Here is a 15561-nt window from a genome sequence, read left to right as displayed (position 1 = left end):
TTTTTTTTACCATTTTCAACTCTTCCGTACGGCTAGCCCCACCACGCAAACTTTCAGATTAACATTAATTTATTATCAGAGACACATAGAGCATATACAGTATCTTAATCTGACACTCTTGAGCATGTACACCTGACGATTTTTTTTGAATACTTGAGAACTTGCAGATGCTTTTCCCACCGCTGAAAGTGCATACTTCATAGAATCTTTTTATCTCTCTACTGTCTAATCTTCAAAATCCACTATGTATCCACGAAGCTCCAGTAACTCCCGATTTTTAATATATCTATCACTACATCTATTCCAGATTGTTTGTAATATTCTAGCAGATCAAACAGCTTTTTGTAGCTACAGGTTGAAAGGCAGCATAAAATTGCTCCCACGAATTATTGAAAAAACAACTTTCAAAAAACAACCTTAAAATTTGTAGAGAGGTCAGAATTCACCTAGATGAACATCCTTTGAGTCCTATAATTCAAAGCAGAGCGAAAGTCGTGTATTCTCCAACGAGACGTCATTACAAGCAGAATTTCACAAAATATTCATAGCCATGAATATTCAGACCTTGGCGAACCAGATGAGAAATTTCCCTTACTGAATCTTTCAGAGAAGTCCTGACCCGAAATTTATATCCCTTTGAAGATTCGCGAAGGCGAAACTAAAGTAGATATATCAGGAACGTAATGATCCTCGCTTTCTTCTTTCTGGGTCGGAGATTACAGCATAATATATTCAAAAGGTAGGTATATCCTATTAGGGCGCAGCTTCAGCGTTCTTTGTGTTTTGTCAAAGGGCCATTCGACGTTCGATCACTTCATTTGCTCGTCTCGTACGTCTCGTATTAAGAATGGATCGGTGAAGTACCCAAAGAGAGGTCCTGTTCTCTTCTTCTTGTATATGCCTCTTAATTATCCCAGACACTGGGGATCTTTGTTCTGATAATCCATCATTTATTAGTTAATTACGAAGTTAACTAGGAAATAATCGTTTTCGTGAGTAACAAAGAATATTGTGTACAGGGTGGGCAAAATTCGTTGTCTTCTGAGGGGATCTCGAGAACTATAGCAGCTTAAAGAAAATGGACGGCACATTCACTAGCTCTTTTTTCTTGACTAATCCAAAACTGAAAACAGATTCAGCCTAAGGTTCATAGATTTTGAGTTATGAACGAAAATTGAGAAATTGCCATTTTTAATGAAGCTGAATAACTGGCTTATTTGAACCCGTATTCGAAATCGGTTGTTGCATTCTACAGGCACATTTTTATGAGGAATTCGAATATGATATCAATTAATTTTTTGATCCAGTCATTTTCAAGATACGACAGGGATTTCTGATTTTTCAAATGTAAACTATAGTTGAAAGTTCTCTCATCTTGCTGCAATTTTTTTGCTGATTTCAAAAATGTACTATATATCGCTATTCACATGAATATAACGTAAGAAGAAAAATTCAATACTTTTTCTTGCTTTTCGATTCATTGTTGAATTTTCAGTGGGCTAGCGTAACCATAGCGACCGTTGAAAATGCATTATCGTATTAGAAATTCCAACTCAAACATTCAGGTGAAAATGTTATAGTTTCATCAATTCAGAATGGCACAGTCATCTATCTTGAGAATTATAGATTTTTTTAAAAAATTCGAGCAAAATCTACACTTTTCCTTTAAACTGCTATTTTTTTTATATTATACGTTATGTAATATGCCAACTGCACTAGCTTGGACGATAATGTCTTTTCTGTCCAACAAATATTCAAAATTAACACACAGGGTGTAGATTTCCTGATTTTTTCTCAAATGCCTATAATTTTTTCAAATGCCTATAATTTTTTCAAATGGTTCTGTAATCTTCAATAACCTGTATCTTTTCTCATTCCTCCATTAGAATATTGTTCACATATTTCTGTTCTTATTTTTCTTTCAAAAGTTCCAACAGCTTCCCACAAGAATCATTCCTCTTGTAACAAATGCAGCAATAATAGACAGAAATCGAAATACTACTTATTTTTTCCTGCACCTTATATGTGTTCTGCCTTGTTCATAAAAAGGCTACTAGAGGTAACTAGGATAATAGTAAGAGTGATTCCTGCAATGACCCTTAGGTGTGACAGTTGAGGATAATATCTTCAAACTATTCAATTATTTGCTTCATAACAAATCATTATTTAGGTCAGAAGGACCTCCACACAATAATAAACAATAATTCTACGAATTTATGTAGCCTCCATATGTTGCTCCAGGTATTCGACTACAATAAGTATCACTTCTCGTTAGTTTCAAAGATATGCCTAGCCTTATGTACTGGAACTGAAGGAGATAAGGACGGAAAATTGATTTTCCTTGGCAGAGCCCCCGAATCCGACGGCGATTGAAAAATCCCAAATCTAGTTTCACTCGATAAAGTAGGAAGAGTGAAGAATTGATTAAGGTTTTCAGTGGTTTCCGTCGTATAATTTATACGGTTTCGATGGAAGTCGAAAAACCTAATCAGGAAAGTCTATTAAAACAGCGAAAACTCATTAACCTCCTCTAGAAATTATTCAGCTGATTCTCTAAAAAGGTGTTCTCGAGAGGGAACCATCAATCTTGAGAGAACGATATAAAAACAATCAATAGTTATCAGTCCCCAGCAATATTTTCGTTCATTATTTCTGATGAGAAAATGTTAGGGCCACACAGATTAAAAATTTCATTGCATGGATCAAAATTTTACATAATTTAAAAAATATAAATATAAATTCAACATATTATACATATACAGGGAGTCTCAGAGATATTTGTCAATAATTTATCACCGTATCTTCGATAAAAATAGTGGATGAAGTTCAAATAGTTTTTTCTGGCAGCTTTTCCCTTAAGATTGTTTTCTTTTTATCCGAAACTACCGTAACTAAAATCGTCATTTTTGACGATGTGTTAATAAATAAATGAAACCCATCATAAGGGTCGTAACTTTAAATGGCTGTGGTTTCTCCAGAAACAAATTATTTGAACTTCCCAGAATATTTCTTATTGTATAATACGAAATACCCTGTATACCTACTATATAGACTATAGAGGAAGATAGGGAAAGCAGAGCTTATAGGAATCTCCGTGGAAAACACGTAGAGACATTTTTCCATCTATCATTCAAGCTTATTACTATTGAGATCTGCTACAAGAACTACCATTCATCATAAATTGCGGTGTGATTGATGAAAATCGGCCTTGCTCCGGTGAGCAAATACCGAATGATTAATTTGTGCTGCACGGTTGGAAGAATTCGTTACTTTCTGCTGTGTCCAAACTGAAACGACCGAGATCGATGAAATCTTGAGATTTATGACAAGAAGAGCTGTTCTTTCAGAATATGTATAACGTTCGGATCTACGATGATTTACCTGGACGATACGCGACTCGAAAGTTGACCTCGAAAAATTCCCAAAAAGATGGGGCCAGTTAAATTTTCCTCAAGACCGAACGATTGAGCCGATATGAACGAAATCTCGAAATTTATCACAAGAAGAGTTGCTCCTTCAGAATATGTATCATATTCAGATCTACGATAATTTTCCTGGAATCTACGCGACTCGAAAGATTACCTTCGAAAAACTCCCAAAAAGATGATGTCGCTTAAGAATTCGTGTTCCTATTATTTTTATCCTAGTTGAAATCTCCAGAATTATAGGTGTAAAATTATGTCAATTATTTTTTTAGCTAATATCGGTGTTTCCAAGTAAGGTGGACACATGCAGCTCTCCTCAAAATAAAATTGAGTGGTTCGAAAAGTTATGGAAAAATCAAGGGACATTAATGTTGAGTTTTGTTTGTTACTTTTGTCTTTTAGCAAAATAGGAGGAGTATTTATCGATCCTAGGAGGTGGGAATTGTGAATGAACACTTCCATCTGCTAATTAAGATTGTAGAGACTGAAGGATTCTGAAAAATCATATTGTATGAAGTAAAAATTGTCTTGATGGAAAACCTTCATAAATAAAAGTCGAAAAATCGGAAAATGAATTATTCGAACACTTCAGCCACTGCGATGAGTTCATACAGATCAAGGAAGTTGTTCCCAATTTTATATTTTTCATTTGCCATATCGAAAGAATAATTCTGCTCGACAACCAACAAAAAAAAATTCATGTATGAGTCCAGAATGAACCTCGTTATCTGACAGTTCCTTCAAGCTTGAAAACGAAAGGAGATTGCTGTAAACGAGAAAAAGTTTGAATGCTGACAGCCTGAAGCTATAAGTAATCCCATCTTCTGAAGTTTTTCTTGATGTGAAAGTTTTCTTTACGCGAGGGAAAGTTTTTTCGGGGGTAAGTACTGTGAAAAAGTCTATCTAATAATACTACACGTACCTAAGAGAGTTTTTTAGGAGAAAAACTTCTTTATAAAAGCTTAATGCATCCAAACTATCGATATATTGAGCAAGGTATTAGAAAATTTGAATAATCTTTCATTGAAACTACAAATACCTCGAAATTTCTGGTTTAAATAACTCAGTTGGGAGAATATAAACAGTAAGCTTTAACCATATTATTACTGCAAATATGTAAAATGCCAGTTTTCATGTTTTATTTAAATCAATTCGTCCTTGATCTCAATTCGATGGGTTTCAAGAAATACCTCCTAGATTTTTAAAACAATTTCCCACGATATTGTTACATTAAATGTTTAAATTCACAGCTCTTTTGCCAGAAGAAGTGAACAATTCATAAACCACCTGGTTCTTTCGCCATTCTGCAACCAATCTTAGCCAAAAATAGCTAAAATCGACGTTACTTTCCAAATTACCAACCCTATCCAATTTTTGATGAACGTACATCTCACTTTGAATTCATCCTGACTGACAGTGTAATAGTAGTACTTTTCCTCGAAATCGACGACTGAACTATTGAGATATCTTTATCGAAAAGCAAAAAAGTGGATTGACTTTTCTCTGTGCAAGTATAAGCAACATTACTCCGAGTCAAAAATGAATTCAACTTTCACATTACTTTCCAAATTCTGAAAACGAAGGAATATGGCAGATATGAATAAAGTTAGATGTGTGATACGCTTTAATATTATAATTCATTACAATAGATTGAGTGCATTCGAAAACCTATTATTTTCATACAAAACTTTCGGATCTCTGACACTGTTCACGAAAAAATTGAATTTATTCTTTTTCATCGTCAGTTAATCGAATCATCAAGTTTTTAATTTTTTGGAATCTGCAAAACAACTTTCCTGCATTTCATATCCTATTTAGGATAATAATTCAAAACAACCTGATTTTCAGACAGATTTTAGGGGGGTTCTTTGCACAGCTTATTTGACGATGAATTTCAAAAAACGTCGTCATATTCTTGTTAATTTTTTTGGTTAATAATTATCAATTTAGCTCTGAAGATGAGGACGAAGAGAAGTTGTGGTAGGTATTTAATTTAGACGAAATCTCTTGAGCTTATACAAAATATAATAATCTATAAATATACTCTGGACTATTTTATTAAAATTTAAACCAATTCATATCATAAATAATTATGAATTTTGCTCCACAGTGCTGTCTTGTGTTTCATTTTATTTTTATCAGTTTTAACCGCAGGGCATTTCATACTCAATGGTTATATCTATACTATACAAACATCCAAATAATAATGAAATTTATTACGAAGCTGACTTCATGAATAATGATGCCAAAACTATAAAAATAGAAGTCAAAATCTTTTGAAATTTCCTCAGAAACAAGACAGCAACACTCATGTTGGTTGGCTGTAATGAAAAAAAATACCTTGAACAAACGAGTCAAGAAAAGCGATCAGCAAGATCCAGAAAATCCACTTCATGGTGCACTTTCGACAGTCCTGGACACCTCTAAAGTGAATTTCAGCGTGAAATCTCACATAACTTCCTGAAAGACTCGTCCGTCGAAAAAAAATTTAGTTCGCGCGCTTATTCCGCTTTCTGGCGAAAATACGAAGGCTGACCTGCTAGCAGGAGCGTACGCAGCATCGGACTGAGTATCCAAATCTTCTGGATCTCCGTCGGGAGCTGTATTGTATCCCACAGGGCGACGCATCAACTACGAGAGGACTCTGGAAGATTCAATTCCGCAGAAGATGCGCCCGTTTCACTTCTAGGAATTGCGTTAGGGAAACCGGGGCTTTATTTTTATGTGATAATGAGAAGCCGTCGTTTTGGCAGAGGAAGGAACCGCTATCGCTTTCTTGAAAATTACTGTCTTTGGCGGAGAATTTGGCAGACACATAAAAATTTACGTACTGCTTTTCCTTCCAGAGTGAGATACTAGGATATATTGAAAAATTCTTAGCCTACTAGAGAACCAAACTAAATTTCAATGTCAATATATTTTATTACTCAACATATTTTCCTCTTAATTGGATTTATTTATTCATTTATTACAGCGAACCTGCAACGTCTCTAGACCTTTCAAAGAAAATGTTTCTTCTTGCTCTGCAAACCAGACCACCACAGCTTTTATAACCTCTTCGTTGAAAGAAAATTTACAAGCTTTTAAACTTTTTTTCAGTTGAGGAAAGAGATGATAGTCGGATTGAGCCAAATCTGGTGAAAAACGGGGGTGATCTAGTAATTCAAACCCTAAATCAAGAATTTTTTGCAATGCAACATGAGATTTGGGTGCAGACGCGTTGTCCTGCAAAAACTAAACACCTTTGTATAGCTTTCCGCGTCTTTTCTCTTCAATTTTCTTTCCGTAGAGTGGTCAGTAATGTCGAATAGTAATATCCGGTTATTGTTCTACCCATATCCAAAAAAATCAATCATGATTACTCCATGGCAATCCCAAAAAACTGAAGCAAGAACTTTTCCTGCAGATTTTTTAACACGAAAATTCTCAGATCTTGGAGAACCAGAGTGTCGCCGTTCCATGAATTGTTGCTTTGTTTCTGGGTAGTAGAAATGTACCCAAGTTTCGTCCATGGTAACAATTCAGTTTATGAAGTCTACACCGTTTTTAAATCGAACACAGATCGAACGCGATGCTTCTACCCTTTCACGCTTTTGGTCAACATTCAAACAATTGGGGATCCATTTTGCAGCAATTTTTCTCATGTCCAAATTGACGTGAAATATATGATGACCGCGTTCCTATGAAATATTCAGTGCTTCAGATATCAGTTTTAGCCCAATTCGACGGTCTGATAAAATCATGTCATTAACTGCATCGATATTTTCGGGGATTGACACAGAAACTGGCCTTCCCGATCGGTCATCATCTTCAATGGAAAATTAACCTCTTTTGAAGTTTGCAGTCCAATTTTTCATTCGGTCGCATACGAAGGACATTGATCACCAAGGGTATTTAGCATATCTTCGTAAATCTGCTTACCTCTTAACCCTTTTAAACACATAACTGGTTGGTACCTACACAAAATGCAGGGTAGTGCTGCCTACCATGCTTTCGTCAAGCCAATAGAAAAAAAAATTTCTAGTCTCTTTTTATTGAAGAATATTTGATTGTAACGAGTAAATTAACAATTAAGCCACCGATCAATAAAAGCTCTCGCAATGAAGAGACTGAGAAAAAAAATTGAAACAAATAAATTAATCATGGCATGAAAAACGTGTTTGAAACTAAAGTTTAATTGTTTTATTTTCAAATACAGTGAAATGATTGGTATCAAACAACTTCATAATAAAACCTAATCTCTTTTATCAAAATGTTCCTAGAATGATGTTCCCAATAATATCATTAATGCATTGCATATTTCATTATATTCCTATATGTTTCATCTTACTGAAGGTAAAAATTTTCCTTCCTTTTTTCCTTTTCTGACGAAAATATTTTTACCCTTAGTGATGACCGCGCCACCCCACTCTAAATTATTTGCACATTCATTCTCCTCTCTTTCTTTTACTACACATTAAAGTTTCACCCCGAAAAACAGGCCGTGACACCTAGATGAAAAATGCTTTCCCGTGTGCAGTAATATATTAAGAAACTTTCCACCGAATTCCCAGATTACTTGATCTCGTACATATACCATCAGGAGAAATGAAATTTGTCAGTGTTTTATCAAATCTTAGGTATATTCTTTACCTATATTAAAAGATGAGGGGAGTTTTTCAATATTTATTATTAGAGAATAATGAAATTGAATTAATGAGTTTTGCCAGAGTTGATAGTAGGTTAACGAATTTTTGGAGTCATCTCCAACGAGTGCTTTTAGCACTTGACAATTTTCTACAAAACACTCTTGGTAAATAATGAGCTGGATGTTACAAAATTTCCAACAATTGGCAACACACAAAACTCTAGAATCTAGCGGTGTTCAACCAAAGTATCTCTCAACAATTTAAAGTGTGCTAAGATATATGAAGATCAAAATCTTTGGAAATTTTGAATATTCCTAGCAGATGGCGCTGCATACAGTGACTATAAAACACTGTAAACCTGCATTAGTATACCTACTTTAAATATTCGCAATTTTTCTCTACTCAGTCTATTCAATATCGTGTGCTACTGCACGATTTAAACTCTTTTTCGAAATAAAGGCCCAAATCCAAATTTTTCGAACAATCTTTTTCAATAACTTTTTCTGTTGTTAAGGTATAGGTAAGGGCTCCTCTTTCAAGTGTTTGTATTATACAAGTATACTGAAACTGAGATTATCAATACCTGATAATATTTACTCCTTATTTTGCAGAAATATGTTTGACATCAGGCTAATTATAAAAAAAAACAACAAACTACTATTCAAAGAACTTTATACAACCTCCTATTAACTATAATAAAAATAAATAAATATGTCAATTACTGACCTCCAAACATAATAGTGACAATAGTTTTATAAAAATTCAAAATACATAGAAACTGGAATGAAGGCACTAACGATATAAATGATATTGGAAGAAAATAGCTCAACATATAAAATTCAAAGAAATTTTAAAATTATCCATCATTCATTCATTATCTAATAAATGCAGTTTTATCAAGTACCATTCGTCATTAGGTCAAGATATTAAGTAAAAAAAATATAAAGGCTCAACCCGACATCACTAGCTTGACAAACTCTTCATAATTAACATTTCCTTGAGAGTCCTCTTGACCTTGAAGAAGCTGCTCTACCTATAAAAAATAGAAAGAAATTAATAAAGAAATATGTATATTCAGCGAGTTAAACAAAATGAGAAGGGCCTTTAATGAACATATGAATCTTACCTCATCATCTGTGAGTTTCTCGCCAAGTGTAGTGAGCAGATGTCTCAACTCAGCTGAACTTATGTAACCATTTCCATCTTTATCGAAATGCCTGAGACCCTCAATGAAATCTTCAGCTGTTTCTGCGCTTCTTGATTTTGAAATTTGCTAAAAAAAAAAATTACACTCACACTTTCCACATTACTGGAAACAACAAAACCTATTGAAGCATTGACGATTATCTCACATAATAATTATAATAGGATCCAAATATATATCTGATTTTAATGCTATGCATGCATCTGAAGCCATTCGAGTATAACCGATAATTTCCAAATGAAGTCACTCGAAACTTTCTCAATTCATAGTAGAATGGAAATACAGCAAATGAAAATTAATCAATAGATGTTGGCAATAAGGTAACAATGAATTTCCAAAACAATAGCCAAATCCTCATTAAATTAGGTCAAACATAAACTTGCTTGTTATACAAAAATCAGATGACTCATCTGGAATTCCAGCAAACACTGGTAAATCCAAACATATTGAAGGAGAAATAATATAACTCACTTGATAAATGGGCAGAAAGACTTCAAATGACACCCTTTCATCCGGCTTATGTTGGTGTGTGAATTTTTTCACATCCGATTCAGTTGGATTTTGCCCTAGTGCTCTCAAAGCATCCCCAATCTGACTTACATGAATTTTACCATCACCTCGATTATCAAATAGTTGGAAAGCCTCCTGAAATTCTAAAAGAAGGAAACATTAGTGAGTCAACACTTTTGAATTAATCAATCTACCTTCAACTGAAGTCAAAGTAAGTTTACTAGGTGGCTCGTATAGATACATATTAAAAAAAATGAGTACTTGTGGTGCTACCAATATGAGAGCTTATGAACATCTGCTGTGTTGATTGCAGCAATATCGAACTTACATCGAGTTACTTTCAAAATGATACCATAAATGGACAAAATCAACGGTATGAATCATTGCAACAGTTTTGTTGGCCTACCTCAATCATTCTACTTTGTTTCTTCAAACTTCACACTTGAACTGAGACAGTTTTTTGTTTGATTACTATAATGAGTGTATGAATAGTAAATCGAATTAAGATGATCGCAAGAATTAGAGTGAAACGTATTAAAGAGTGTAATAATAGGTGAAAAATTCAAGGTGGGGCATTTTTACAGCCTACTTCCGATAAGATAAACAACTTACCGGCCATCTGGTCTTCAGTATAATTCGCCTAGAAAATTTAATGAGATTGTTAGCTATTAATCCAGTTTACAAGAATTTTAACTCACCATTATCCTGTATTCAAAATAAAAATTTATTACAAAGGAACAACCAACACAAACTGTCAAAAAATTCTACACTCCAATGTACGAAAGTCTGCGCTAGACGGAAACGGTTGTTAAGGAAGCGCTAGTTGACTTGACGGTTGACAAATATTAGATGGCGCGTAATTCGAATTTACATATAAGGAAATTTCTCAATGAAATTTTCTTGTACAGATACATTATTAGTCTAATGCTAATGAGTATCTTATGTTCCTCCCACTCTTCAACAATTTCAGATCGTTCTATATATTATGTGAATGTCAAGGTTAACCATTTTGCACCATTTATTACCTGCTTCACAACAGAGGTAGCAAAAGAATTATTTATAAGATCAAAGGTGAAACATGTAGGTATATAATATATAACCAACTGGATGCAAAACAAGCTACAAGCTACATAATATTAGTTTTAGTAAGAACAATCGTATCCAGAATTATAGAATCGAAAATAGTTAAATACCTTTTATTGCACTTACATGTTATTATCTCTTCATCAGTTTCATATGACTCTGAAGTTAAACTGAAAAATACATTTTGTTGCTAATGTTTTTATTCAATTTTTTCTCGAATCAATGCGGAATATCTTCGTATAACTCGAAAGAGTACAAATTTTTTTTAATATTTTGTAAATAAACAAAATATTAATTTTATGGATAGAAAACATATTAAAATTGATTTCTTGTGAATACGCAATCTTATACAGATTGAAATCCCAGTTCAATGGAATAACAAACTAGAAATAAATGTGTTTTCACACTCCAGTGAATAAGAAACTGCTGGACCATGATGAGAAAAATTTGGTTTTCATTCTAATACTGTATTTCCAAGTAAGCTCTCATAAATTCGGCATAATTCAGCTTCATTACTTCATTAGGATTTTCTGATGCAATGCAACTGACCCTAGGTAAATTATTATTTACACAGCAGTTTGCGAAATAGGCTGAGCACGCTAGAAAAAGAAAGTAAATAATAATATGGGTACAAACACATAATGGCTTATGAATATCTTTAATTGTCACAAAATATGGGTAATTATTTTTTTCTGTATAGAGATAAGAGATTTTTGTAGCAGTATCAAGAATGGATATGGCGACGGATAATTGAAGAAAGATAAATGTGTCCAATTCGATTTCATTCCCAAAAATAGGTACAGGAGAAACTTCGAAATATTCCGAAATTAATGAAATAGGTCAATAATTTCAGCAGAATATTTTTTCACTAGTGAAAATATAATCTATAAATAAGAAACAGCTGTTTCTGATCAGGTTTTTGGATTTTTGAAATGATGTCATCTTCCCTATTCAGAAAGTAGGTGAAAAATGTAGTAACTTGAAGTGTTTTAGAAAATAAATTGTAGAATTGGTTATAGGCAAGCTGTATAAGTAATTTGTTTTAGCCGAGAATTTCCTGTGGGCGTTTTCCAGAAAACTACTAATTGGCAAATCAATAGAGATAAAATAAGTCCATTAGGAATTTTTTTCACTAGTGACTAGATGATTTATAGTGGCCAAAGTAATTCTTTCGCTTTTAGATACAAGATTTCAGTTTTTACGTCCAGATAATATGTACCTAACCTATAGAATTACTTCAGTAATGAATATGAGAATAGGTATGTACCGAATCTAATCTCCAATTACTAGTGGTAATTGCTTAGATATGCAATAAATTATATACACCAACGGGAATGAAGACAATTTGAAATTCCTAACAATAGAGAACGGGTAATACAAGGTGGGCCTTCAAAAACTACCCAAAGTTATAAGGGATATAAGTATAACATTTTAATTTCTTTCAGTTTTCTGGTTCCTTTGCCTAGATGAAACTTTACGCATTTCACTTTTAGTTACCTTTCATCACATTTTTTTTACTATGCTAACATTCTATTGCAATTATATCACCAGATTCTGAGAAAGAGAAATGAACTGTGACAGAACTGAATTATCCATATCATAGCATTTCATCACATAATGAGGGTGTGTTTAAGAGACGTAATCTATTGATTGTTTAATTATGTACAGAGCATTTCATTCAGGAACTGCAAAGAGCCTAGACGATCTCTCTTGAATTTTCGATCAATAACGAAAAACATCCATATTAAAGTTGGCGTGATGTATCTATGTAATTCATTCGTTAAAATTTGATTGACGACTTTTTCAATTAAACTTACATCTTACATCTTTCATCAGCCCTACATTAAATTGATGATATCTGAATCAAATAATTGGATCTGCAATTGAACCCTTCAAAAATACCTAACGGTATTCAATATGTGTTGATCAGAAACTCGTCAATTGTGATTCCCAAAAGTTTTGTATCTCCTCCTATTCTGAATGCTTGCCCATTTATATTAATCTCTAACGGTTTTTCCTTGATTTTACTAGCTTGAAATATAATTATTATATAAGATAGTTTCTTCTCATTGATTCCCAAGTCATTCTGAGTGAACCATTCCTCAGATGTTGTGTATAGTTGAGATGTTGAGAGCATTTAATTTTTGTGTTATTGATGTCATTGTCTGCAACTAAGAAGTTAGTATTATCAGCAAAATTTGTCAACTCTACGCCTTCCACCTTGACAGATACAAGATCAAGATCATTCATAATTATTGGGAATAGTAATACCCCTAAAATACTTCCCTGGGGTACCTCAAACTCATTTAGCAGCCACTCAGAAAAGGATGTTTTATGTTCTTTCGTTATCTTAACTCTTTGCAGTCTTATCTGATAAATATTATGATGCAAGCAGTTTCAGTGTATTTCGATTGATTTCATATCTCTCCAGTTTTTAGAGTAAAAACTTTCTATTCAGGCAATCGAAACCTTTTGACAAATCTATAAAAATTCCTCCAGCAATTTTTTTTTCTTCTAAAAATCCCAATATATTATTCGTGAACTGAAAAATTGCTGTCTGTGTTGATCTACGCAAGTAGGCATGTTGTGGGGGACTGAACAAGTTTGAGCTCTCAAGATAGGCAAGAGAATACGATTGGTCATTAAAAACTCAAAAATCTTGGAGAAGTTGCAATTTCAGATTCATGAGAGAAATTTCAAAAAAATCATGAAAAACCTGGGCTGCAAATAAGACTAGCTCAAGCCGCTCAAGATCTCTTTCATATTGGTCCCGAATTACAATTCATGTAGTCGAACAATAGCATCATTATACACAAGTGTCATTTCACTTCCTATCCGACCTTGCTAACCCATACCTACACATCCCTGGTTTCGATTTTCATCAATAACCTCCTAACGATTTATGTCCCCTCTCAATGTTCTATAGGAAACGCGGATTTATCCACTTCACAATAGACCTAATTAGATTTCCAACCGCAGATATCAAACGTTTCTGAACATTCCATTGCCCAACTTCATTTGTTGTCAAAGTGTCAAAGAAATGAGAGGTGAGAGTGTTGTCCTTCCTATGTAGGCGCTCTACTCTTGCCACCCACGCAGGTTATACATAATTATTAGAGCGAAGTGCTCATTCAAGTCTTCGTTGCTAATAATGCCGTAATTTGGTTTGGTTGATTTTGGCTATTAATCAAAGAAAAGTTGACGAACCCACAAGGATGTTGTTTTTACACGACTTACTTAGAAAATTATTTTTGTTTATTTATTCTTTTCAATCTACAGCTGACCTAGTGTAGCTAGTTAATCATTCTATTGCTTATAGACTGGTGTAAATAAAAAAAAGCAATTTATAATATAAAAGTCCTAATCCAAAATTAATCCATTTGGGTTAATTATGCAAGGAGCAAATTAGTTTGTATAGGAACTTCCGAACTTAAGCACCTATTCTTACGTCTAGGCATACTAAACAGTAAATCTGAGCGGTCACCCATCCAAGTATCACAGTAGCCCTATGCTGCTCACAGTAGCCCTATGCTGCTCACTTTGTGTGCCATTAAAATCATGAGAACTGTAGGCATATGACTGTGAAATGAGGCTTTGAAATTTGGTTCGAAATGGTTTTGAATCAGCCTGTACAGTAAAGCTTGCAGAAGATTTCGTAAAAGTCTACCTTGTGGTGATAAATGCTCAAGTTAATACAGAGCAAAATATGTCATCATATATCTCACTACAAAGCCAAATATCTTATTAAATTTGACACATTTATAAATCTCCTTCACGCATTATTGAGTGTGGTCGAATTTTTACGTATCGTATAATTATTGGTAGACCTTGTGCAGACGTTGGTATAGGTATATCAATCAAGATATAATTTTTTTACTAATCCAACGGTAATCTATTAACTTTATATCTCCAATCATGCATAGTGTGTTTTCGGAAATAACGAATATTTTGGTTCTATAAATCAAATTGTGTATAGTAATTCTTGGGCAGATTAACATATTTCCGACAGTTCGTGCATGGGTGTGGAAGAATTGCAGGGAAAACATTTCGATCATCCATTCATTCCAAACTTTTTTTCTACAGGGTGTTTCATTGATAAATGAACATACAGTAAACTGAGATAGAGCTACCCTAGGCGAGTCCAAAAAACCCATATATATATATGGTAGGTCTAATCAATTCCATAACCGAGATACAGGGTGCTTCATGTATTCAGCCAAAATTTGAATTTCTCATAACTTTTGAACCTACTGCTTGGTTGGTAGTCGGTTGATATTTGGAATATATGATTCACTTACACAGGTCGATAGATTCACCTTTAAATTTCTAAAAAATTCCAGGTTCGTATTTGAAAAATATCAACCGACTATACTGGTTGGTTCAAAAGTTAGGAGAAATTGAAATTTTGGGTGAATACATGAAGCACCCTGTATCTTGGTTATGGAATTGATGAGACCTATTATATATGGGTTTCTTGAACTCGCCTAGGGTTGCTCTAGCTCAGATTTCTGTATGTTCATTTACCAATGAAACACCCTGTATAGTGGCTTTATATAATTCACAAGAAATTGCCTTCAAATGAAGACTGGAGTCGAGAGATATGATATAATGGATATAACATCAAACTCAACTATTCCCTATTGCTGGGTGCTCAAATTGATGATAAAATTTTATTTCTTCATTGTTATGCTTTGATTTCGTCACGTATGCC

The 15561-nt window shown here is 33.7% G+C and overlaps 2 protein-coding genes across 6 annotated transcripts in view; both read right to left on the bottom strand.

Moving 5' to 3' along the window:
• LOC123308185 (complement factor H) overlaps positions 1–6012 on the bottom strand; it is a 38555-nt gene extending 32543 nt beyond the window's left edge. For 2 of the 4 annotated variants that reach the window (XM_044890756.1, XM_044890754.1), the window contains exon 1: positions 5766–6012. In XM_044890756.1, the coding sequence (XP_044746691.1) occupies positions 5766–5820 (55 nt within the window). In that variant the 5' untranslated portion in view covers positions 5821–6012. The remainder of the gene's footprint in view (positions 1–5765) is intronic. The other 2 variants (XM_044890753.1, XM_044890755.1) reach the window with 1 other exon arrangement.
• Positions 6013–8708: 2696 nt separating this feature from the next.
• On the bottom strand, positions 8709–10594 carry LOC123308199 (myosin-2 essential light chain). Of its 2 annotated transcripts, XM_044890772.1 has the most exons (5): positions 10466–10594; positions 10380–10407; positions 9729–9910; positions 9180–9326; positions 8709–9086 (listed from the first exon to the last, which is right to left on the bottom strand). In XM_044890772.1, the coding sequence occupies exons 1-5, from the start codon at positions 10466–10468 to the stop codon at positions 9003–9005; spliced, it is 444 nt and encodes a 147-aa protein (XP_044746707.1). In that variant the 5' UTR covers positions 10469–10594; the 3' UTR covers positions 8709–9002. The 2 variants fall into 2 exon arrangements, with proteins under 2 accessions (XP_044746707.1, XP_044746706.1); XM_044890771.1 differs by lacking the exons at positions 10380–10407; positions 10466–10594 and adding an exon at positions 9962–10225.
• Between the last annotated feature and the right edge of the window lie 4967 nt (positions 10595–15561).

This window comes from Coccinella septempunctata, chromosome 2 (genome assembly GCF_907165205.1).
Source record: "Coccinella septempunctata chromosome 2, icCocSept1.1, whole genome shotgun sequence".
In the NCBI taxonomy this organism is placed as follows: domain Eukaryota; kingdom Metazoa; phylum Arthropoda; class Insecta; order Coleoptera; family Coccinellidae; genus Coccinella; species Coccinella septempunctata.
The sequence above is the reverse complement of the archived record's forward strand: the minus strand, read 5'-3'. Positions and strand labels throughout refer to the sequence as shown.

What these genes read in the sequence shown, in the direction of transcription:
- LOC123308199 (XM_044890771.1), bottom strand. Translation starts at nt 10,010, where the DNA reads ATGTATCTATACGAGCCACCTAGTAAACTTACTTTGACTTCAGTTGAA. An exon ending in TACTTTGACTTCAGTTGAAG is followed by an intron (nt 9,911 to 9,961) that starts GTAGATTGATTA and finishes TCCTTCTTTTAG; the next exon opens with AATTTCAGGAGGCTTTCCAA. An exon ending in AGAAACTCACAGATGATGAG is followed by an intron (nt 9,087 to 9,179) that starts GTAAGATTCATA and finishes TATTTTTTATAG; the next exon opens with GTAGAGCAGCTTCTTCAAGG.